The following is a 26,588-nucleotide window of genomic DNA, read 5'->3' on the forward strand; positions in this document are numbered from 1 at the left end:
CAACAACCCTTTTGAAAAATAAAGGGAAGGTTCTCAAACATCCTGAGAAGATGCTGAATTGTGCTGAAGGGATTTGGGAAGGTACAATAGTGTCTTCCTCCCATTCTTCAGCTTTGCTCTGGAGTCTCCAAACACGTGGGGGAGGGGGAGAGGGGTGATGGTTGATTGTTTAGCTGTGTTTTCCTTTGTTCCTAAGAAACTTTTTCCCCTGTGGAAGCAAACTCAACTATCGGTGGCCAGTGCTGGGGAGTCAGAAGCAAAGTGTTTGGCATGATTAGGCTTACAGATAGAGAGTAGTGAGGGGCACCAGAACTTCTGTTCATGTGGCCTCTGCACTGAGGTCAAGGACAGAGTGTGATGTGGACCGCCATGTAAGATTGCAAAAGATGGAAGGTCAGGACCACTGCAAACAGAGAATGAAGAATGCTCCTCTTCCAACATTGGAATTGTGTCCAGCAAGGTACTTCTTGACTTTGTCAATGCTTTTCTTTCCTCCCCCCTGAACCTGAAGCTGAAGAAAATCCCTTAATGACAGACTTTCTCATTTTCAAGGACAATCTGCTCACACCTTCCCACTGCGAGTGCTGACAGAACTGACTTGTGCTTGGTCCAGTATTGCACACCAGCTCTGTGTGCCAAGAGAGGAACAGAGGCAGGAATGAGAGTAAAAGTCGGAGTTAAGCAAAGTTTGGATCTTTTAAGAGATTTGAAAAAGCAAGAAATGAAAACATACAGTAAATGAGAAGTGAGTGAGCCACTGTGCCATACTCCCTGTCCCCTGTTAATTTTCTGAGCATACATAAGTCTGGAGCCAGCAGCTTGTTTTGAGTTCCAGCTCCATTTGTCACCAAGCATATGATCTGGGTCAATTCCTTTAATTGCTAAGGGCTTCTGTATTTGCAACAGTGAAAGGAGGATACAAATAGTATTTACCTCACAGGACTGTTGGGAGCTAATGCATGAAACAGGCTTCAGAGGGTGCTGCCTGCCTGACTGGTGTTATGGATTTGTCACTGCTATCATTTCTTCCCTTTCTGTAATTCCCTGGGGTTGTGCAGACGTGAATTCTGAAAGGGTAACTTAATAAAAAGGACTAAGCTCCATTTGGCTATTTACTTGTGACTTATAACAATATTGTTATCATTGTTGTTTTTGTTCATATTGTGCTGGGGATTGGACTCAGTGCCACCTGCATGCTAGGCAAGGCCTGTACGCTGAGCTATGTTTCCAGCCTCAAGTTTCAGACATTAGAGAGCTGACTATAGTGCTATTGTTGAGAACTTGAATCTTCATGCATTTAATGGTAGATTTGTGTTTTTTCACTTACTGACTTGTTTAAGGGGGTAATAGGACATTAGAAAAATCTGTACAGAGAAATTGTCTTTCTTAAGAAATCTACTACCATTTTGTTTGTCAAATTCTGTTAGGTCTCAAAGAAAAGGAATTAGAAATAAATAGTCTAGGAAAATATTTTGTGGGAAATGTTCAGTTTCTGTGCTGAGATGAGAATCTCCGAAGCATATTCCTATGGCCTGTCAGTCTTCCAACTGCAGGCATGGTCATTCAGTTCATTCCACCTCTTCCTTTTATCTTTACCAACACTTTCCTTTGAAATTACACAGCATTTCCCCCCTTCTGTTGTGAACAGAAAGTCCCCGCTTCAAGTCTAGATTGAACACTTTTACCTCAGGGCATTCAATAGACATCTAACAATTGCCTGCTATGACCTAAACACTCTGATTCTATTTTATACAAAAATACTTTGAGGGTTTTGAATCACAAGGACACAGGCTATAATTTTCTATTTCATTTTGGATGTATTTTAACCCACAGTATATCTATTTCTATTTCATTTTGGATGGTACTTTGTCACATTAAATTAAAATGCCTTTGTTTTTGTCATCTGGGTTTAAATGAGATCTATGAAGTATGCAGTTGCTTTTCAAGATAAAGAACCCAACAGATGATACATTGTCTCTGGATAATCAACCACTCCATTGCAAAGATAATGATCCAATTTTTATTTTGTTCTTACAGGCTTAAAAATGTTCATGCCTTAAATATTTTTGAACTGTTGGATTTCCAATGTTCTTCACTAAGTTCATTAGTGGTTATATGTCTGATGGTGATGGAAGACCCCAATAATAGAAAAATCACAAGACCTCACTTACACACTGTAAAGAGAACATATTGTTTGGGTTGGACATTTGCTTCTCTGGCCTATCATTTTCTTACGGTAAAAATTTTATTCTAGTTAAAAACAAAAATACTCTTCAAAGTTCTTTTATATTACTGAGATTCTAGATCTATGTTCTTCAATATGATAGACACTTGTCACAGAGGATTGCCTAGAACTTCCATGTGGCTACCCCAAACTAAATACCCTGAAGAATAGTCTCTATCTCATACCCTGAAGGTCAGGTACAAGGAAGATAGCATGTAAAATACTTTGGATATAATGGGTTAGATGAAATGTATTATTCAAATGGGTTTCACCCCTTTGCACTTTTGTAGTATGGCTATAGACATTTTCACATCACAGACAAGGCTTGAATGATGTCAACACTCAACAGCACCTCAGTCTAGACATTGGAAACAAAGGGATCAAAATCAATCTTTAAGGGATTTCAAATGTCCAGTGCTCAAAGTTTAGTTCTGAGATCCTTAAACTGCTTGTAGTCTAGTTTTTGAAATTAAAACTCTCCTTTAACAAAAATCAATAAACCTGGCATGGTGAATATCACCAAATTCCTCCTGACATTACTTTCTGTTGAAGTTCTGTGAAAACACTAAGGTTATAATACTCAGTAGTCAAGATCTACAAGAGTGTCCTAACTCTATTGGAAAATAGAGCATAATGGGCTGGTGAGATGGCTCAGTGGGTAAGGGTGCTTGCTGCCAAACCTGACAACCTGAGTTTGATCCCTGGAACCCACATAGTAGAAGGAGAGAACAGATGCCAATGAATTGTCCTCTGACCTCTACCTGCACTCTGTGACACATATATTACATTCACACACACAAATAAACAAATAAATATGAACCATAAAACTATACTGTATGAAAATCACAAAAATTCAATAAAAATTTAATTAAAAAGGAAAATAAAGATTGCTTCACCTGAAAAAAAAGAAAAAGAAAATAGACCATAATATTAAAAATAACTTTCTGGATTGTGGTACCTTGACTGAGTTCTCTTTTTTTCTTCTTTATCTTTCAACCTTTCAACAATTAAGATTACAGTTTATCAGAAAAATACCAATTCTAATGTTGTAGCTTAATTTTATAGATTCTATAAAAATCACAAATATGCAAAATAGAGGTTGACGTCAAAGGAAATACCCAAGATGCTTCAATTTGCCTTTCTACATTTCCAAGTTTTCCACAGTGAATATGTTATTTCTATTAAGAGAAAGAAATACACTTTATTTAAAAATTGCATTATCCACCCACTCTTTTAACTTTAAATGTGACAGTTAATTTGCATGCCGATTTTCTTAGAACTCTTAAGGCTTTTATCTCTACTATATTTGATTAAATAGTAGGCACTTTAGATTTTTAGATCAATTTCAATGTTCATACAGATATTTAAATATTTTTATGTTAACTACCATCAAACAGCACAGGGTTTGGTGACCATCTTTGTAGGAGAAGAGAGGTGAAATAACCGGATGATACTTTAAAATGCCCATCTAAAGGGGTTCCATCTAGCTTTGGCAATATAGTAGGACCCTGTCTTTTAATGAAATAAAATAACAAGTAAAGATGTACCATTTACAACTAAATTCTCCAACAATGGGAAAGTGGTTTGTCGCACACAGATCAGAGCAGCTTGTGTAGACATAGGTACACTCAGGAGGCTCAGGCACCCTCCCTTGTACATGCACATACAATGTGAGTGGAGGCTATATCCTATCCAGCCTTTGTGAGTATCTCTTACACTTGTTTCTCTGACTGGTCCTCTGCCCTCAGGGGCCAGACCTACACTTCTCCTGCCTCAGGAACCCTGGGGAATGTGGAGCAGGCAGGAGTTAGCTCTACAGTCTTCCCCGCCACCTATGGAGAATGATTGGGCTTGCAGCCTGGCTGGGATGATTGTAGAGACTGACAGTGTGTATTAGCTACTTGTCTCATTGCTTTGACAAAATACCTGACTAAAGAAACTTAAGAGAGGAATGGTTCATTTTGGCTTCCAGTGTGAGAGTACAGTCCATCATGATGGAGAAGCTTGAGACAACTCTTCACAGGCCTGCCACAGCCAAGAAACAGCAGTGAACGCTAGTCTTCAGTTCTCTTTCTCCTTTTTTTAAGAACAGAACCACAACTCATGAAATGATATCACCCACAGTTAAAGAGCCTTCCCACCTCAGTTCACTAATCTAGAAAATTCTTTACAGGCATGCCCAGAGGTTAACCTAATCTACTTAATCCCTCACAGGTATGTGACAGGCTTGTCTCCTATGTAATTCTAGATTCTGTCAAGTTGACAATAACAACTATCACATAATGATATATTTATTTTTTTCTCCAAATCCTATGAGGAAATAACCCTGCTGACTATGACTCTTGGAAGTAAAGAACTTACTGTTAGTTGTAAAGATGACTTCTCCCTCCTGAGGTGCAGGGTCTGGGTCCTGGACCACCTGTAAGGCCCCCACTGTCCGCACAGCAGGGTCCAAAGTGACTGAGCTTTCATTTACTGTTGTGTCACTGGCGCCTGTGATCTGGTTGGTTGGTGGGCCTCCAAGAGAACCCTCGAAATCAATGGGCAAGTCGTCCATGCAGTCGGCATTGGGCTGAGGGAACAAAAAAGGATCTATCTTAGAGCACACCCTTATTTTAGAGATGAAATGTCTGCCGCCAAAATATTTTGTCTGAATGCAAATTTAAGCCCATTGTTTTACTGTCTTGTTTTTAAGCCACTTTATTTAAAAACTATTTATACGGAGTTCCATTAACATAAAAAGATCTTCCAAAATTGCTTTTCCAAAGGTTCCTTTTAGATATAGGTATAAAGTTTAATTTCAGGGGTAGTAAGATCTCTATATTTAAATTGCTAGTTAGAAGGAATACATGATATTTATTCATAATGATAGAACTAGAATTTTCTTTTACATATAGTGTTTATTCCCCACATAGAATGGAACTGGCAGCCTGGTAATTATCACGTCTCATGCTTTGTTTACAAACGTGATATGAAAGTGGGCAGGAGACAGAATCCTACTCATTGTGAATTATACAGTGAAGATATGTGCATACACACAAACACAGATACACAGACACACAGACACACACAGACACACAGACACACAGACACCCCCCACACACATAACAAGGATACTTTTCAAAAATCATAAGTCAAAACCCAACCAACTATATAAAAATATTCCTATGTGTTTAACACAGGATTCAGTATGCATTAGGTAAATCCTTTCCTTTTTTCTTCTTTTCCTCGCTCCCCTCCTCCTCCTTTCTTCTCTCTCCCTATCTCTTTTTCCTTTTCTCCTTCTCTCTTTTCTTTTTGACCCCCACCCCCACCAATCTATGTAGCCCTGACTGGCCTGGAACTTGCTATGTAGAATAGGTCGGCCTCAAACTCACAGTGATCCTCCTGCCTCTGCTTCTTAAGTGCTGACTGAAATTACAGGTGTATGTGTGTGTGTGTGTGTGTGTGTGTGTGTCCATATCTGGCTGTAGAAAAAAGCCTGTAAATTAAATTAGAGAAATAAAACTAGGGAGTGACCTTCTGGTTCAAGCACCCGTTTCTTATAGGATTTTTCTTTCCCGATATTACTGACCACTCCCTTTGAAGGACAAGAAGTGCGGGAGGGAGGCTAGTGCTCTTTCCTGCAAGGCAGATGGTGTTTGTTGAATGCTCTGCTGTTAAGCAAAATGTTGCCCTTTGTCATTCTCATTCATTGGTCCTAGTTTTGCTGTTTGAAGCAAAGTAAATATATTCTCTTTTCCACAAACAACTTTAAACATTACTTTCAGTTTCTGTGTCTTTACCTGGACTCATGAAAATGATTTGTGTGTATGTGTGTGTGTGTCTGTGTGTGTGTCTGTGTGTCTGTGTGTGTGTGTATACACGCATGCACACACAAGTGGGTAGAAGTCAGAGGTCAACCTCTGGTGTTATAGTATCTCATTGGTCTGGAGCAATTAGGCTAGGCTGGCTAGCCAGTGAGCCCCAGAGATCCTTCTGTGTTTGCCTCCCCAGAGCTGAGAAAACAGCATGCCACTATTTCTCACTTTTATAGAGGTTCTGAGGATGGAGCTGAGGTCCTCATGCTTGCATGACAAGCACATTACTAGCTGAGTTATTTATTCAGCCCTTGTTTGATTATTTAAACATTTGTTTTGTTAGTTTTAATTAGGATGTGTTTGCATGTATATGTGAACATGAGTGCAGGTGCTTGCAGAAGTCAGAAGTGTCAGATCCCCTTAAAACTGGTGTTTCAGACAGTTGTGAGCTGCCAGATATGGATGATGGGAACCAAACTTGAATCTCTGTAAGAGCAGTATGTACACTTAGCTTCTGAGTCATCTCTATAGGCCCTTTTGTTTTATTTTTTTGACACAGGATCTTACTTTGCAGATCCTGAATGGCCTGGAATTCATTCTGTAGCCCAGACTAACCTTCAACTTGTGGCAAGTCTCATGAGTGCTGGTATTATAGGACTGCATGCCAGTTTTTAAAATGAGTTTTAAGAGGTGATAGAGAAAGGATATTGTCTTATGGAATACTGAGAACAGCTGTGAGTTTTTGTTTGCTTTGTATGTTGGCTTTGGTCTCAACTTCTTCTCTGTCTCCTTAATGTTTGCAGATCATGATAGCCAAAGTCAAGAAAAAGAATTCTGAGTTCACATTGAATGAGCATCAAAATGATAATGTTGTACTCAAAACTCATTAAAGGAAGAATTCTATAACTCATGGATATATGGGGAACACACAGCAAGAGAGCTGAAGTGCTCTGTGGCCTGTCTCTTAATGATCACTTGCACCTCCAATAGTTAAGTGGAACCTGCTATCACTCCCACAATTCTTCAGTCAGTTCTTTTCTTTCTTTTCTATGTTCTCTCTCCTTTTTGCTTTTTGCTATCTCTGTAAGAAGTGATCCAATTCGTTAAAACTCAACTTGTCATAAGTCACATTACACAATGACCAATTGACTGTTCACTAAATTTACTGACTTTGATTTTAGATTGGTGCAGACATTCTGTCAACATTCTCTCCCTTCTACCAGTTTCTCTATCTCCTTCTGGTCTCTTCTCCAGTTTGTTCCAGTAAGTAATTCTTCACTAGAGTACTCTTAAACAACAGTAGCAATCACAACATCTACAACAACAACATCAACAAGCAAGTCTACGACAATAACTATATCAACATCTACTTCTACAACATCATCAACATCAACACCACCAACATCAGCATCCACAATGTTTCAACATCAGCATGAACATCCATGACACCATCAATCATATCATCACAACAACATCACCAATCAGAACATCTACAACAATATCAACAACCATAACTACCACAGTATCTACCATTACCACCACCACAAAACAAGCACAACACATGCCTTAATCTCTGCTCTCATAAGGAACAGATTACAAATTCAGCATGACAAAACAGATACTATGCAGCCCAGCCCACCTAATTTCTCTGGCTTCACCTTCAGCCTTTGGAAACAGAGCACACCCATATTCCCTTATCTCAGCATGTTAGTTTACACTGTCATCTGCTCAGGATGACATTTGCCCTAACACTCTCTTCTTCCCATTCCAAGTTCTCAAATTGACCCCTGGTGAATTCGTAATCTCTAATTCTCAGGCCAGTGTCACCATATTCAAGAAGGGTCCCCTCCCAGGTAGTGGTCTTTGATCCTGTTGCACCTCATGTGGTACTTGCATTCATGATATCCATTTGCCAATGTGTTGTTCTCATTCCATTGTCCTCAAGCAGCACAACAAGTAGCATCCATACCATCTCAATCCTTATTTCCAAGCTTCCACATCATGCCACCAACAATGATTAGGTTCTCAGAAAATGTTGGCTTGAGCATTTTTTCTTAGTTTCAAATTTTTTCTCTGAAACCTTGGGCATATTATAACCTGCCCAAGATCAATTACAGAAGGATTTGAGAAAATACTTTAAAGACTATAAAGTTATATGCAAAACGTAAGCAAAACACTTATGGATGAAGTGTTATGTGGAAAGGATTTCACAAGGGAGACACACACAGTGCTAACAATTCTCTCAACCACAAGCAGCCCAATGCATGCAGACACAACTGAGGCAGTTATTGAAATATGGATTCTAGTTGTTGATGTTGGTCATTTTTCTCTAGGTCTTGGTGAAGCTTTCAGCCCGTGGATCAGCATAAACACCACTATATTCTTAACAGAGACAGGAGAAAAGATCTATTTATCCCAGTGAGACTATTAACGGTAGGAGGTGTGAATCCTTTTGACTGGATATCATAGATAAACACTACCAGAACCGAAGAGAAGATGATCACAAGTTTGAGACCAGTCTGGTTACATGGGGGAGACTATATCTGCACAAAACAAAACAAAAATTGTGTGTAGAGTACAGGAAAAATTAAGACTATTTCTTTAAGTAAAAGCAGTTCTGGCCAATAAAATGCAAAGTTTCAGAATGGAACAGAAATTATCTCACTGGTGCATTTTAGCAGAAGGATGAACTGGAGCTATCCCTGAGTCCTCCCAGATCCTGAATCTGTCATTCCTGAGGATGAAAGCAGAAGGCCCTGGAAGGCGGAGGGGCAGCCATATGCCTTGGTGCTTTATGAGTATCAGCACACTGAGTCCCTCATTCTTCATGGGGACATTCTGCTCTGTGGGGGGAGTGCTGATATGTCATGTTCTTCGACTGGCCTTTCTGAATCCTTGGCAAAGCCCAAGATGCTGTTGGTGTTTATTTTTCTGTGAGTCAAGTGTGCTAGGTCAAATCTTACCCAGATTTTTCAGGCATCAAAGGTAAAGCCAGAGTGTCCAACTATTAAAAATTAAAATGGTATTTAGTTTGGAGCTAAGCAAGAAGGCTATGCTGTAATTCTGGTTTAGGAACAATTCACATCACTATTTGGAATTTACTTACAAGTACTTCTGGAGGAATTATAGTTCTACGGAAAAAATCTGGAGTCAAATATTATTCAGTACAAAATTTAAGTATGGAACAGGGGTTTCTTTGCTTCACTGACCTGACAAAAGATGAGTGGATTCCTCTTTGACAGGAGGCTGTGAAAATATTCTGGGCAACAGGAAGCAGCTCAAATGATGTGCATATGCACTTTCAAGCACACACATGCACACATACAAATACATGTGAGTACATATAAGTGTGAACACACCAATGCACACACACACTCATATGCATGCAAACACACAAGCGCACACATATAAGCTCACACATGTATAAGTAGACATACATGCAGTTGTGCAAACACATATATGCAAAAATACACATGCACCCATTCAAGTGTACACACATGCACGCATTTTCCTTCTTCCTTAAAGTAATTAGTTATAGCTACAAAGGTGAAGGCACAAAAGCAGTCTGATTCGAGTCACCAGTATCCGGTACAGATCCAGATTTTCTCTTATGTTTCAGTCACTGTGATTAATTTACTCCTTGATGCACTATGCATCTATAGCTCTAATATGAAATTTTAATGTACCGTGTCTACAATCTAAATCTAGCTCAAGTTCTAGCTCCTCAAGTGGATTTGTGCTTGGTGGATCAACTGTGCAAATCAGTATAGAGCTGACATGGCAGCAGCTGGCACAGGACAGGAAGCCCAGTGAAAGCAGGTCCCCAGAAGGTGCCAGGGGCACACCGTCCAACAGAGCCCCTCTGATAATCCTAACTAGCCCTTCAGCACTAAAGGCATGGACGAGAACTTTGATGTGTGATTTGATCCTCTTTCCTCAGTGACATGTCTGGACTCTAAGCATTATATTTATTCTCTGCCACAGCAGTGAGGAGTGGCGCTAGGCAGGTGGCAGTAAAGTCAAGCTGGGAAGGGCCCAGGCTGTTTTCTGCCTTCGGTTTGAGGGCTCTTTTTAGACACTGCCTTCTGCTTCCCTCACTTCTCCCTCTGTACTACTTGGATTAGTGGCCTGGCTTGTTTCCTGCCCTCATCTGCTCAAAAGGGACAACACACAGCAGCTGCTGTCTCACCAGCCTCCACTTGATGGGCTCACTTGATAGTCCTCGGAAAGGCTTTCCCTGGAGCATCAAGCAAGCTGGTGAGACTCTGTACCCTGGGGGAAGACATTATATTTCACAAAACACATGACTAAGAGAAGCATCCTGATGGGAGGGCTAGATTTAAATGACTCTGACCCTAACTTTCTGCTCAATCCGTCTCCAGAGATGTGAGTTCAGCAGAGGCTTTGAGCTGCATTCCTGCTTCCAGTCCTCTCCTTACACTGGTGGGAGGGGACCTTCCCTCTGAAAGACAGGTGATCAGGAGGCAGTGTACACTAACAGTGTGGCATGCAGCTCTCCTTGATTATGAAGTAGGGGTGATGATCAAAGAGGCAGTCGGTGTCCAAGCAGCCCTTCACAGATCTTTCAGTGCCCCACCTCCCCTTGGAAGAGATGCTCATGAGCTGTGCAAGTAGTACTTGGACTCACAATGGTGGACATGGAGAAAGGGCCATGATACACTCAAACTGAGAAAAGATGAGAGGAGAAATGCTTTCTGACATGGAATTCTCTTGGAGTCTCATTGGATGATACCAATAAGGAGGCATGGAAAATCCAAATAAGAGATTTTTCTCCTTGCTTTGATGGGAATGTGAAAAGACAGACACGATGAGGCTGTAGGCTGTGCTGTGCTTACCGGGATCCCTAGGGCTTTAAGAATGTTCATCTTGCACATGGGACAGGTGCGATGGTCTAGAAGCCAGGGGTCAACACAGGACTTGTGGAAAAGATGCCTGCAATGAAAACCACACATCTTAGAGCAGTGGTAAGGGAGACATGCTCTAGTCTGCTACAGCCCACTGACCTGTTCGAGGGCCTTCGATTGATGGAGGCAGAGCTGAGACTTCTGGGCCAAAGGACTTCCCAGTGCTAACTGACCCCCAAACTGCCTGAATCCCAATCATGCCCTTTAAGATTTGCAACTGAATCTTCCAAGTTTCAAAAAAAAAAAAAAAAAAAAAACATGTACTAATTTTTCTTTCTTCTTTTCATTTTAGTGACAAAGAATGCAAGAGGGAAAATTTGTGCAGACCTTACTGGATGACCTGATAAAGGCTATTGTTTTAAAATCCAAAATTTCCTTTGTCACAGTCAGAAGACAACTGTAAAGGCTGATTTCCATTTGTATTTGGGGTATAACACAAAGGGGCACAGGCACTCTTAGAAACATTTAATAACACAGATGACATTTCAAGTTGTTCTGGCTGCTGGTTGTCACCTCAAAAGGCAGAGTGAAAGACTGTGTAGTCTCACTGTGGGTAACGTGACCAGCTGCTATGCTCAATTGCATTGCCTATGTCAAATACCAGTTGCTAGAAGGCTCTGTGGCCCAGCAGGGGAAGGGAACACGAAGACAGCTTCCTATCTGAATGTCCAACCTGTTTCTCAAGAGCCTGCTCGGAGACTCCAGGGGATGTGTGAGTCAGAAGCTTTATTTGCCCTCACAAGGGTCCAGATAGCAGAACTTCCATTTTCCCACCTGGGGTAGGAAGAGCCTGAATGCTCTGTTGTAAGCACTTCTTTAGAACATTCCATCCCTGCCCGACTCTTTCACCTACTTTTGTCCTAAATCCTCATTTGTTTGAGGCTCAGTTCCTTATAAAGTACTCCATTTAACTAGAGGAGAGTTCAGTAAATACCATCTTCTGGGCTGAAATTCAAATCTCAAGGATGGGATGAGCAGTCCGGGACAGGAACAGGACTGAGATGGCTCAGTTGATAAAGTGTTTTCTGTGCAAACTTGGGGACCTGAGTTTGATCCCCAGTGCACACAAAAAGCCAGGCATGGCAGCCTGTGCCTGTCATTCCAGCTCTGCTAAGGCAGAGACAGGTGGATCGCTTCTGCTCACTGAACAGCCAGTCTAGCCTAAAAATGCTGAGCCCCAGGCCCCAGTGACAACTCTGGAGGAATGACACTGAGGTTGACCTTTGGTTTCCATATGCATGTGCTCACACATTCATACACACAAACATGAACAAACACATGGGCCCTCATGCTCCCTAAAAACAACCCTGACAGGACCAGAATGGAGATTAGAAAAAGGAGAGTGGTACTAGGCTGTGTAATTGTATTTCCAACTCACTGTTCAAAATGCCCCATAGATTCATGGGGTGTTTATTTCATCTACTCATTCCTTTAACCATTGTTTCAATGAGTATTTGTGCTAACAATTGTGTTCAAAACTTAGAATTAGCATGGGAGTGTTGGTGACCTGGCTCTTCCTCTAAGAGAATATAACAGGAGAGGCAGATGCTAATTAAATAAATATATATGTAAGATAAAATAATACATAAATTACTTGGTGAAAAGTTCCACATTAGAGCATGGAGCTTGTGGGGAGGGCATCCAACTGGGATATTTATCAGTGTTGAGGTGCACAGAGAAAGTTTCACTGTGGAAGTGACAGAGCTGGGAGCTGAGGAGACACTGGGCCCATGAAGGGAAAAGAGAGAAGAATGCTCTATGCAGAATGAAGAGTGAATGCAAAATGGCTCTTGTAGCCGCCCCACACTGGTGAGCAGCCCCAGTGGAGCACTGTGAGAAGACAAATCTTCCTATAGCTTCCATCGGTAGCAGAGGGGATGTCTGATACCCAGGTTGGGTGAAGCTGTTCCTGTACCCCTCAAAATGAATGTTCCCTCTCCACATCCAGCCTCCATGTTCAGGATGAATGGTTCTCATCTAAACTTGTTCGCCATCTTGTGTTGTTCCTGGGAAAAGTCAATCATTCTTGTCCCTTTGACTGTTCCTGGAAGCCATCACATAGTGTGGCACATATGTGGGAGACAAGATGGCAGCAGGACCAATCAGTAGCCTTTTTAAACACTTAGACAAGTTGTTTAATGTCTTCAACCCTCAGTCTACTCATCTAACAAATGGGAGTATATCCATGCAAACACAGGAGGCTGTACCTGAACCTCAATCACAGGAATTAGCAGCTACCCTCTAATATCCAACTTTATTTCTGTATTTCCTCCATTCCACTTGGCAATGTTAGGCTGCCTGGTTGTTCAATCGGCATTGATCTAGGTGTTGCTATGGATATATGAGTAGATTATCCTCAGTAGTCTGGGTGGATTTATCTAAGCAGTTCAAAGGCTGTCAGAGCAAAGCTGAGTTTTCCCTGAGAAGAAATTCTGCCTTGGAATGTGAGGCATTAACTCATGCCCCAAAGTTTGCAGTCCAAGGCCTGCCCTACAGACTTTCTAGACCTGCCGACCCTACACACAAGCAATCCAAATCCTTGAACTCTCTCTCTCATCTACCTCTATGCATCTCTCATTGGTTCTGTTTCTCTGTTGACCCCTCACCAACACATCTTGCAATGCACTTAGAAGTTCAGTGGGGGCAAGTTCCTCATTTACTTCACCACAGCAGCACCCCAGCACCTACAGCAGTTCCTGGCACATTTGATGACCATGAGTATTTGTTGTGTGAGCAGATATTTATTCATCCAAGGACCTAGTCCTCTTCTCTGCCTGCACATGGTCATTCACACATTCTTCCTAAGCCTCTGTCCCATTCTTTGCTTCTTTTCTTTTCTCTGTGTGGCCTGCCTGTTCATCATCTCATGATCTTTCTTTCCTCATTATTGGAACAGCATCTAAACCACTCTCCACGCTGCCAGGCCTTTCCTGTTCTCTTCATCCCACACACTGTTGCCAGATTTATCTTCCGAAAATAGAGCACTTGTTACGTCATTCCCTTGTTCCATTCTGTTCTGTGCTAGGAGTTGGGTACAAAGAAGAATAAGACAACTCTCTCCTTTCAGAGCAGCACCACAGTCCTCCCGCACTTCCTTGTTACTCACAGTGTGATGAACAGCGAAGACTCAAATTCCTGGACTTGTGGTTTTCTGGCTTTTCAATTTTAGGAAAGTTATCTTCTCTCTCTAAAATGCAGTCATAATCGGTAACATTTTATTTTATGGGAATGGGGTTCATAAAGGATGGAAAAGGAAAGAAAGAGAGAATACAGAAGATCAAGAGAGACGATAAATCATGCCCTGAAACTTAAGATAAAGTGTTATAGGGTGTCATAGCACACATTTGTAACCTTAGCAATTAGAAGCTAAGGCAGAAGAATCATGAGTTCAAGGCCAGCCTATTTAAAAAAAATCAAAACACCCACAGACTAAAAAACTAACCCCAATCAACCAATCTACCAGCCACCATAACAAAACACAAGTCCTGGCATTCCTTAATATTAAGCTACATTAACTTTATTAATACCAGTGTACTGCATCTTAGTTTTAGACACTGTGTGATGACTAAAATTTCTACTCTTCAGTAAAATCCTTTAGCTAGGCATGGTGGTACATGCCTGTAATCCCAGCACTTGGAATGCAGGGGCAGAAGGATTGATATAAGTTTGAGGCTAGCCTTATCTACATAACAAGTTCTAGGCTAGCCAGGAATACATAGCTAAGCTTTGCCTAAAAAAAATAAAGTAAAATAACCAACCAACCAGACAAACAAGTAAAGAAACAAACAAAAACCCTTGCTAAACAAACAGGAGACAACCTTTCTAACATAGAAAACAGATAATTACAAACTAAAAAAAATTAAAGAAAACTAAGAGTAAAAGCTAAAATGGCATTGAGGGTTGTCATACTTATCATTAGCTAACATCCACTTATTTCCAGCATGTATTTGTGCTTATAATCAAATGTGTAAATTGCATCCTTAGGGTTAGGGTTGAAAAACAGTTTTTCCTCTCTTAACTGAAAAGAAAAATGTAAGTCCTTAAACTATGGAAATAAACAAAGAAATTGGGAAACTGCGTGGATATTAGTGATGTACACCAACTGTTGAGAAAATACCCAGGAGGCAGAATCAGTCTGGCTCATCTGACTTGTATGGTTCACAGCAGGGCACTGCCATATTTTACTGAATGCTGAAATAACAACATGATATTCTCTCTCTTAATTCTAAACAATGCTGACAAATTGGAAATATAATAGAAGGTCAATGCTGTATTTAGAATGGGAAATTTCCCCCACAGGCTTACATATTTGAACCCTTGCTCCCCAGTGCTGCTTGGTAGGTTGTGGAGTCTTTAGGAGGTGGAACTCACTGGAGGAAGTGGATCACCAGGGGCAGACCTAGAGGCTTTATAGCTTGCTTCACTTCCTGTTTCCTCTCTGCTCCCTAACTATATGGATACAATGTGAACAGTCACCTTTCTGCTCCTGCTTTCCTTCCATTGCTATGATAAAACACTGCAACCAAAAGAAATTGAGGGGAGTAAAGGTCTTATATTTTCAAGTCACTGTCTATCACTGAAGGAAGTCGGGGCAAGAACCAAAGCAGATGATTGAAGCACAAACCATGGAGGAATACTGTTTGTTGGCTTGCTCTCTGACTCACTCAAGATAATCCCCCAACAGACATGCCCACAGGCCAATCTGATCTGGGTATTTCCTTGATGGGGACTTTTCTCTCATAAGACTGTAGGCTGTGTCAAGGACAATTAAAGTTAATTATGACAGCTTGCCTGCCTGATTCCATGTCTTCCCCACCTGTATCTCTCTGGAGCTGTTAGCCTAAACAAATCCCTTTCCACTTAAGTTATATTTGCCTGGGTATTGTAGGAACAGAAAAGTACTTATGACAGGGGTTAAAACTAAACTTTTTCCTAGTCACCAAAGATGAACAAAAATTTCTGAAGCAGTTCGTCAGACACCTGACAGGTCTCCAGGATGCAGAGCTACACAATGCTGCTGAGATGCCTGTGGATAATAATTCTTCACATTTTTAGCAGTCACAATAAACCAAGCTGCGCTCATTTCCACACCCATTCACCCTGTTTTATGTTACTCTTCTATACACGTGTATGATCAACTAAATGGCATTTATAAATGGAGATGCTCCTCTCTGTTCTCTTCCTTTCCTTTTGCTTTTATAGATTTGTTTGACCCTACCAGCCTGGAGTTGGGATTAAGATTCTGCAGTATGGGTACTCAGGCAAGCTGTTTCATTTTCTTCAGTGACATACCCTTGAGGAACAGATCCTCAAATGACCTTAAGTGTAAAAATTAATTGATTTATTTGGTCTTGAACACCCAAAAGGAAAGTATAATCAAAGAGTAAAGTCATCAGGACACTTCTTTAAGAGTTCAAGGGATTATACTTCCCAGACATTAGGCTTAAGCCTATATAAAAAGTTATTTAGACAACTATTTCTCATTGATGATTTTGTTCCTAACCAGAAAGTGCTGCTCAGATGTAAGACTTCAAATCTTGGTCTCCAATACTGTAGTGCCCACCTGTAGCTAAGGGAGACAACCAGCTATTGTTCTAAAATGATGGATAAATTTGTTTTCTCCCCCTATTTAGAAGCCTTTGAGAGGGAACTGACACTGATTCTAACTATTCCAATAGCTATCAAAATACCTGAAAGCAAATCCTGAATCCATCACTCTCAAGTCCAGCCTTGGAAGACAAAAGAAAAATGAGGAGGAACCCAATGGAGGGATGCTTTTGGAAGCCCTTGTCAAGAAATTCCAGTGGACTCTCATATGAACATTTGAAAATTGCCCTGTTCTGACTTTTTTCTAGTTCCCTGTCTAGAACTTGTAATGCTAATTACTCTTGCCTTTACTTCTCATTCACATCTCCTATTCATGAGTCAACAACTTTCTTTTCCTCCTCCAGATAAGAGTTATGCAATTTGGGAGTCTTTTAGATAGACCCACTGAAGGGGTACTCCAATTGCCTCACCTTCCGTCTCTGTTCAGCATGGAAGAAGCCAGAGAGGTCTGCATCCCTATTCCCTATTGGCAATTTGGGTAACCCCTTCAGAGGATGGCATGATAAGAATAGGAGGTAGGAATTGGCTAGGCAATTAGGGTAAAAAGACCCCAAAGAAAAGTAGCTAGTTTCTTGGCTAAAAGTCAAAATGTCCTTGGGACTGTTAGCAACATACTCGGTCCAAAGGCCAAGAATGTCAAAAGTATTTGGGAGCTTCTATCTAATCCTTAAAAGATTTTAGGGTTACCTCTTCAGAAGGGGGACTGTTAGAGTACCCAAAAGCCCCATAAAATAAATAGATGAAAGAAGAAAAGAAAAAGAAAAAAGTGATGGGGAGATATGGGAGGTGTTGGAAGGGAGGGAGTGGGCATGGATTTTATCAAAGCACCTTATATGCATGTATGAAATTCTCAATAAGGTTTTTGTAAAAGTTAAAAAAAAGAAAGTTCCCATATAACTAAGCAATAATGTTCATAGGTTTATATTCCAGAGAAGTTGAAACATGCATTTGCCCCCAAACTTGTACACAAATATTGTAAAAACAGAATTATTTAAAATAATCAAAACATAGATCAACCCAAGTATTTTACTGGTTAATGTTCAAACAAGTTAATATATTCACGTTATCTGAAAATAAAAGACTGAGGTATAATTATATAAAACAACTATGTACTAGAATCATGTTAATTGACAGATGTCAATCAGAAAACACCACAGATGAACTACCACTAGAATCATGTTAATTGACAGATGTCAATCAGAAAACACCACAGATGACATGAACCTATTTATAGGAAATAGCCACAATAAACAAATCCTTCAAGAAAGAAAGTATAATAGTGGTTTCCATGTATATGGGGGTTATAGGGAAATGAAGAGTGACTGGCAAAGAGTAAAGGAGAAAATGATTGGTTTATTTTCAAGTGATAAAATATTCAGAAAATAAAAATATTCACAAATTAAAAAAAAAAGAATACGAGTCACTCAGATCCTTAGATTTTCATACTCCAGGGCAATATAAGCTACTTTAAAAAGATAGTGCTTCTCTGGATAACTGAACTGTCTCATTGGATCCTCCGAATTTTGAATGAATAGATATTACTGACAATATGTACCACTTACTATAGTGCAGGCATGTCACAGACATAATTGATTCATGACCATCCCTTGATGTAAAACTGTTATGGTTCTCTGGAGGAAGAAGGTGAAGCTCACTGAGGTAAACTCTCAAGTGAGCCAGCAAGCTGCAGAACTAGCCTGCAAGCCTGGTCCTCAAATCAGTGTGTTGACCTAATTCCACTCACCTCCACTCCTCTCCTCACCAGTCATGGGGTAGATGTGTGTTTGGAGGTCTTCACATCCTTATAATTTCCTAGACATAGTTTTTTGTTCACAGAATGAGGATAATTACAGCATCTCTCTGAGCCACTCAATACTGTCCTTGCTGTGCCTCTTTGAAGCATGTGGGAAGATCACATGCTCTCTTCGGGGGTAGTGGTGAACATTGATACTAGCCAGTAAGCTATGAGGAGAAATAACATCCACACCTTGATACTTTATTGACCTGTCAACTACCCCTATGGAGTGCATGACTGCTTTGTCAGCTCGGCTGCCTGCTGTGTAAGCAGAGACCCTGAAAGACAGCAAAACGAAAGTGAGAAATCTTTGCTGTGGTACGCCATGGAGAGTTGGCTTTTTTGTTACTGCAGCAAACCTAGTTTACCCCAACTAGTAAAGTGCCTTAAGGAGTGATTGTATTGATTAAATACCTCTTTGTGTAGTGCTTACATGGCAAGCGTCCTGTGGATAAGTGGCATAGTCCTATGGGTGCAACATACAAAGTGTCATTAACTGATACAGGTAAAACTGCCACAGAGTTCAGGGCAGAGAGCTGTTACTTTGTGAGGAAATCATAATTTGTGGGATGTCAGAAGGTCTTTTGCATAGTGTAAAGGATTGGGGGAATTTTGAAGTGTGGAAATAGGAGGAAAGAACTCAGAGGAGGAGGAATTTACAGGAGACAGAGTAAGGAGACAGTGTTATATATGCATGTGGAATTGAGGTGGGCTGAACTGTTGAATATTTTAAACATAAAAATGGAAAGGAAGTTAGAAAAGATGGGCTGAATGAGCATCGTGAAATAGTGTGAATGGGCTGAGTAGGAAAGCAGGAGACCAGTAAGAATAGCTGTAGACCTGAACCACATCTGCCCTCATCCTTATGCCTATGCACTCATTACCACTGCCATTTCCTTCTATGCCATTTCATCTCTCTTTGGCTTTATATGGAGGGTGGTGAGGACCCAGTCACTACTTTGATCAAGCACCTGTACCTGTTTCCTCTCATCAGTGAGGCCCAATGCCTCACTGTGGGCAGAATCTGCTATTAGAAATGGTGGGACTAAGGGTAGGCCACTCCACATCATTCCTGACTCTCCTGTTTAGCTTATGCAAACAACACAAACATCATTTAAAAGTCAAGGCAAGGGAGAAAAAAGCTAATGCCCAGCACTAGTACTAATCATATTCTGGTGGTTATGAACATAATTACTCTGCATTAGCAAGAACACAGGCTATTGTCACTGCCCTGGATTACCTCCCAGAACTTGAAGGTGAGACCCTATTGCTGAAGACAGGATATAGGACTCGAGCAATGGAGCTGGAACCAACTTGGAAGGCTCCTCCCTGAAGTCTAGGTCTCACAGTCCTGGAGGATACTATGTGAGCTGCTAAAGGAGAAAATCAGTCAAAGGAGAAAATCAATCAATGATCCAACCCCAGCTTCAATGCCTAGTAACCACAACAAAGATCTGGCACAACAAACTATAGTGATGTAGTAGTGGCACTTACATCTTGGGGGTAATCAACAGTTACCTAATTGGACTTAAAGCCCTATAAATGGGAAAGAACTCATGTGTGGCACTGTAAACTTAGGCAAATACACATGGCTGGAGAGATCATAGATCTTAGAGAAAACTCTGTTTCATATCCCTAAACAAATGTAATTCCTTACTATATGCTAAATATGAATCCTTATATTTACACACAAGTATCCCAGTCACCACTCATCAAAAAAGCTTTTTACAACAGATGGAGACTATTACAGAATTCCACAACTGATCACACACAGAAAATAAGTATCGGTGAGATACCCAACCCTAGGTGGCACATCTGCAGTGGAACCTCTACTCCTTAAGGCTCACGGAACATAGCAGAACAGGGAGTAGAGAGAAAACTGATGCATCTCTCAACTCTCAATAGCGAAGCTTCCTCATGCAACAGAGTGTGATGCACACAAAAGGCCACAACTGGCCAAAGTGTAGAGAACAAGAGACTGCAGTGTATGTGTCCCTGGATAGGACTCCTATATTAAATCTCACCCACCCAGGGCTCAGGGACCATTGTGGAAGAGGAGGCAGAAAGATTGTAAGAGCCAGGGTGGATGCATAAGGAAACAGAATCTCCAGGCCTCTGGGAATTTGCTCATCTGAATTTATAGCAATGGTTTCAGCATGCACAAAAACCAGGCCGACTCAGTCAGACAAAACCCAGCATAGAACTGGAGAAATGGGCAGCAGTCCCCAATGTTAGATGAAGAACTATTGGCAGCTGATTTCTGCTGGGTGAGGGAGAGATGATTTTTAAGGGCGATACTCTAGATAAGCTGACTAGATTCTAGTGGATGACCTTGTACTGAGGGATATCTGGGTACACAAACTTGACTTTATAGGTTTTAACATATATAAGAGAAGTTGTGAATCTGGTGGGGGTATGGAGGGCAGATTGGGGAGGGGGTATAAAGATTATTAAGATATATTGTATGAAATGCACAAAAGTTGATTAAAAATATACATTGAAAAAAGAAGATTGGAGAGTGATTTCACATGATGGAAAGAAGGTGGGAAGCAATGTGAGAGAGAGCTAGAGGGGATGGAAAGAGGGTGGAGAGAGGAAAACAGGAGGAAAGGAGGGAGGAAGGAAGAAAAGGGGAGAAGGGAGGGAGAGAGGTAAAGAGGAAAATGGGGAGGAGAGGGAGAGCGGGACACAAGAGGAAGGGAGAGAGTAGAGAGAAGAAAGGAGGAAGAAAGAGAGAGATAGGGAGGAAGATAGGGAGGGAGGGAATGAGTGAGGAGGAAGAGAGATCTAGAGAAAGACAGGGAGCAGAACATTTAAAGCAGGGCTGATTTCCTCTGGGTTCTTGGGCATTTGGTGTAGAGCAACTTGGGGGGGAACCTGAAACAGATACTTTGAAGTCAAAGCAAAGTTACTTCTCAGCTACACTGCTGCACAGAGCAGGACTGAGTGAGGAGGGTGTCAAGCTCACAGCCATGAGCACAATGGAAGGAGCTAGTCTCAGGGGATAGATGGAGCATGGGCTCATGGCTAGGTTTTGGTCCTGTGACCCACCTTTCTGAGGTTTTCTTTTTAGTGAAATCAAGGGGCTATTATGGTACTTGCCATATATATATATATATAATAGACTCTTGTGAGATACAAATTAGACATTAGTGTACAAGCATTTTATAAACTGTAGAATGCGTTTTAAAGTTAAATTATTCTGAAAAGTAACCATTTATTTCATCTAGTTCTCTATTCTATTCAGTTTAAATAGCACAGAAAAACAAAACTAAAAAGAAAAACAATACTATATCAGATCCTCTTGATACTAACCTGCTTTTTAAAACCCCAGTGGAAGACACTGATTCTTTGAGAATACAAGTTATGAGGGAACTGCAGGACCCCCATTTTGTAACATGTCTCATTCCTTGGGGTTGGTAAATGGAGGGTGTGCTCCTAGAACTTGATCTTGGTCTAATTATAGCACTTGGCTTGGCCAGCAAAGCTGGTTGGCACTCATCCTGTGTGTCTAGTTGATTAATATAACTGGGGACCAGGGCACCTGAAGTCAGAATGCTGCATTTAACAGGGTTACTGCAGTGCAGGACCTTGTTCCTAAGACAGCCTCGGCTCTGCTGTGAGGACAGACATGAGCTTGTTAGAAATGGTCTAGCACTGCCACCTTCTTTCCTGTGTCCTTCCTTTAATCCTGTAATCAAGTGACATATAGTCATTGGCACTTACAAGGTTGTACACATAAACATCTGAAGAGAAAAAATGGTTATAAAACAACTTTATCAAGATCTGAAGTTAAATATGATTAATCTGAAGTTAAATATGTGATTTTGAACAATGTGTAAATTCTGTGGAACAGTTTCCTTGGTAATTTGAATGTCTTCCATTACCTTGAATAAAGTTGTACCACAATACAACAATGCATGAGTTTTACACAAACTTGATGACGTCTTAGGTTTGAGCATACCATGTATACCACCCCTAGATGAAGAGGCAAGTCGCTTACTCTTGCCATCAGTTGATAAAAGTTCCTTAGGTAGGGTTAATTGTAATTGAGGAAAAATAGGAACTCTATGGGGCTAGAGAGATGGTCAGTGGCTAAGAGCTCTGGCTGCTCTTGCAGAGGACCTTGGTTTGGTTCCCAGAGCCCATATGTCAGCTATCACCTTTCCTTAACTCCAGGTCCAGGGAATCCGGCACCCTCTTCTGACCTCCACAGGCATTGCATGACATGGGTGCACTTATGTACATGCAAGTAAAACACTCATACACAGAAAAAAAAAATTAATTAGTTATAAAGAACTCTATTGATTGCTTGAATAAACAATATTTCAAATAAATATGCATATATGATGCTATGTGCTATAAAATTAATTATACCAAGTAATTGTTAGTTCTTTTTGTAAAAAATATTTTATTTATCATTTTTATTTTATGTGTATGAGTGTATTGCCTGCATGTGAGTGCACCCATGTCGTGCAATGCCATTAATGTCAGAAGAGGGCTTCAGATTCCCCTGGAACTGGAGTTAAGGATGGTTCATAGCCACCATGTGGGTGCTGGGAATCGAACCTGGGTCTTCTGCAAGAGCAGTCAGTGCTCTTAACCACTGACCCATCTCTCCATCCCCACAATTGTTATTTCTAAGAGATAGTACTGACTTTGTTGGTATTTTCATATTTTCTCTATTTAAAAAATTTCCATAATGAACCATGGAACCCTTGAAAATTATTTCATAAAAAACATATCTAGACATGATGGGGAAGGTGCACTCATGAAATCTCAACAGTGTGGTTGCCTAAACAAGACCTGCATATGACACCACCACTGACTGCTCTTGCAGAGGACCTGGGTTCAATTCCCAGCACCCACATGGCAGCTAACAACCATCCTAACTCCAGTTCCAGGAGATCTGATGCCCTCTTCTGACCTCTGAAGGCACTGCATGACACAGGTGCACTTACACACATGCAGGCAATACAATCATACACATAAAATAAAAATAAATAATAAAATATTTAAAAATTCAACATCTATAAGGTCATAAGTAGAAAGATCTATAATCAAATTGTATAATAAAGCCATGAACGAATAAATCAAATATGATACATGTAACGGAGAAGCCAGACTTGGGCACTGCAACCCAAAACCTTGGTGGGCCATGCTCCCAGCAGCCCACAATTCTGGTGCCTGACCCTCACCCAAGGAGGGCAGTATTAAATTAAATCAAGGAGTGCTTTTCATTGCTGATCCATCTCTCTAGGCCCTCTAACCATCAACTTTTCTCAAATAAAGCAACATAGATAAATATGTGCTCCTAACCAGGCATATGTATGGAGAGAGCAGTAAGCTCAGGACAGGCCCTTTCTGCCGAGCTGAAAAATATTTTTTTGTTTCCTACTTTACCAGTTATAGGTCTCCTAACCAGAATCTCGATTGCATCACAGTATTTTGTAACATTCTTTTGCTTGTAAGATCCTTAGCTTTTCTGTCCTGTTGGGCTTTTAGTTCCTTTGACTCACCTTACAACCAGACTGGTCCCTGGGTTTAAATGCTAACGCTAGGTCTGTTCTGAGGGTTTTCTATAACACTTGATTGTGATTCTTCCAATTCTCGAATACTAAAATGATGTTCTTTTTTTTACATAAGGCTATAAATTTTCATGTTAAGTTACTTCTTTGGTCAGTACCTGGGGGAAATTATGAATGAGAGCCCCCTCTTGCCCTACAACTGGGACAGAAATTCATATGGCTGTCTGACTGGCCAACTGGATAGGGATAATTTATGAGCATCTTGTCCAGTGTGGACACATGGCACATAAGAAACAGATCTTCAAAATTCCACTGAAGTTAGGACATCAAGTTTAGGCTTTGACGTCCCCTTTCTATGTCTCATGCCTATCCCTTTCAGGTTCTATCTGGCTCAGCCACCAAAATGGCATTAAGTTTTTGCAAGTTATGGTACTGATTATCCAGTTATATATCTGAATGTCCTCTGTCCTTTACTATTACTGTGTATTTCCTGAATTATCTATTATGGTTTTGATCCTTGAATGCTTTTGAGAGAGGGCTTCATGTATCCCAGGCCACCCACCAACTCAGTGTGGTCAGAGGGGCTTGAACTCTTGATCTCCTGCATCTACCACCTAAATGCTGGGATTACAGGTGTGTATCACCTTGTCAGGCTCTGATTTCGACTTTTTGTCTGGAATATCACTGTGACACAGTCACATTATAATATTGTTAGTTTTACATGTCAGGTTTTTATTAAAAAATGGAAGTATTACATATCCTATGTCCTAAAATACCAAAAGGAACACTAAACAGAAATCTAGCCACATCCCTAAAATGGAGAGAAGGAGAAACACACAGAGATGCAAGTCATTATCCAAACTGGATCTCTGTCTAGATGACCCAGTTGTGTGTGTGTTTTAGGGTTGAAAAACTGAATAAAGGATTAAGAAGATAAGTCAAAGCTGGTCAAGATACTTTTGTTTTTTCCTGATGGAGAAAACTCTTTCAGTCCTTGAAAGCTATTCCTGTGGGATGGTTTTGACTGATAGTGTGGAAATTGCTGTGACTTTTTCTATTTGCTCTGTATGAAGAGACAAAACATAGCTTCATATGCAAACAAATGCAGACATGGCCATCAGTTACCACACTGAAAAACAAGCATCTGTGCTCTGTTGATTTGTCCCCCAGTCTTTCTGGAATAGATGCATACATCTCTCTTTACATTCCAGGGATAACACTCCAATATTTCTCATCTAGACTTTGCAATCATTTCCTCACTGGTCCCTCTGAATCTAGTCACATCCCTTGGAGCCATACCCCCATCCTTCTATCATTGTGCTATATATAAATGCCACCTTCTCATTCAACCAGGCTCCCAGCACACAGCAATTAGTAAGGACTCCTCAGCCGTACTCAGTTCTGTAATGACCTAGACTCCTCCCCTCCTTGCCTCATCCCTGACATGGGAACTATATTCTAATAGCTCCAGGTTAACCCTGCTATCTTTTCTTGGAGTGTTCTTCTTTGCTTTGACTGACTAGCAAATGCCTTCAATATAACTTTCAGGAGTAAAACTAATCAATTTGGAATCATGACTTTAGTAAGTGAAAAACAGTCTCTTAATTTGAACAAAGAGTTTCTTCTCATGACCTTTTTTATAGTGCCATTAAAGTTATATATGGGAATAAATTAAATACCAAAAATAATTATGGTATATAGGCGCCACAATTTGGATTTGAAATACCTCCAAAAAACCCATGTGGCCAAAGCTTGGTCCCCAACCTGACACTGTTGGGGGTGGTAAAAACTTTAAGGAGCGGGGCATAGTGGGAAGTCTTAGGTTGCCCACAGTATGCCCTTAAAAGGAGCAGTGGGGCCCTATTCCCTTTCCTTCCCTTTATGTCCTGGCCATGAGGTGAGTGGTTCTATCTTGCCTTGTGCTGTTGCTGTGATGAGCTGCCTTGCCACAGGCCCAAGAGCAACAGAGCCAAATGATCACCAACTAAAACCTCCAAAACAGCTTACTCAAACCAACGTTTTCTCCTTTGGAGTTTATCATCTCAGGTGTTTGTTATGGTGATGGAAAGATGACTAGGAAAAGGGATATGATATGGAAACTATAAATGATGTTGATTATACTTATAAGAAGCAAATATTCAGAAAGATGCCATAAAAGCAAAAGAAGAAACAAAAGAATGGAGACACAGATTCAGAGATGAGACAAAAAATATCTTTGGTTATGACTGGGTCATAAATTTGTCCCTTTGCTTCCTATCGACAGAGAAAAATTGCGGCAGTACCATAATTCCATATCTACAATATAAGAACTTGCCCCCTGGTTCAGAAACATATAGCTATTCTACAAGGGAATTGCTCTATTGGGACCACAGGAGGAAGTGAGAAAAGTCTAAGAGATGATGCAATGTTGAGCCTTCTAAGCCTCTTCCATTCTAGTGTGTCCTTCCAGTTTGTCTCACTATGTATTCCAGGCTGACCTTGAATTCATGACCCACCTGCCTCAGCCTCCCAAGTGCTGGGGTTACAGATGTGTAACCAGCAACCATACCTGTCTCAATTATTTTTGGTATTTAATTTGTTGCCATATATAACTCCAATTATTTTTTCCAAGATATTTGTTTTATTTTTATTTGTGTGTGTGTGTGTGTGTGTGTGTGTGTGTGTGTGTGTGTGTGTGCGCACGCGCCACATGTATGCCTGTGCTGTTGG

At 40.7% G+C, this 26,588-nt stretch overlaps 1 protein-coding gene across 2 annotated transcripts in view; it reads right to left on the reverse strand.

Annotated features, from left to right (window-relative positions):
• The window catches only part of Rnf150 (ring finger protein 150), a 263,628-nt gene that overhangs the window by 48,824 nt on the left and 188,216 nt on the right, over positions 1-26,588 (reverse strand). For both annotated transcript variants that reach the window (XM_017800715.2, XM_029568494.1), the window contains exons 5-6: positions 10,881-10,977; positions 4,586-4,796 (exon numbers count right to left, since the gene is read on the reverse strand). In XM_017800715.2, coding sequence (XP_017656204.1) covers positions 4,586-4,796; positions 10,881-10,977 — 308 coding nt within the window. The remainder of the gene's footprint in view (positions 1-4,585; positions 4,797-10,880; positions 10,978-26,588) is intronic.

This window comes from Nannospalax galili, unplaced genomic scaffold (assembly GCF_000622305.1).
Source record: "Nannospalax galili isolate Female #2095 unplaced genomic scaffold, S.galili_v1.0 scaffold359, whole genome shotgun sequence".
NCBI classification, from domain to species: domain Eukaryota; kingdom Metazoa; phylum Chordata; class Mammalia; order Rodentia; family Spalacidae; genus Nannospalax; species Nannospalax galili.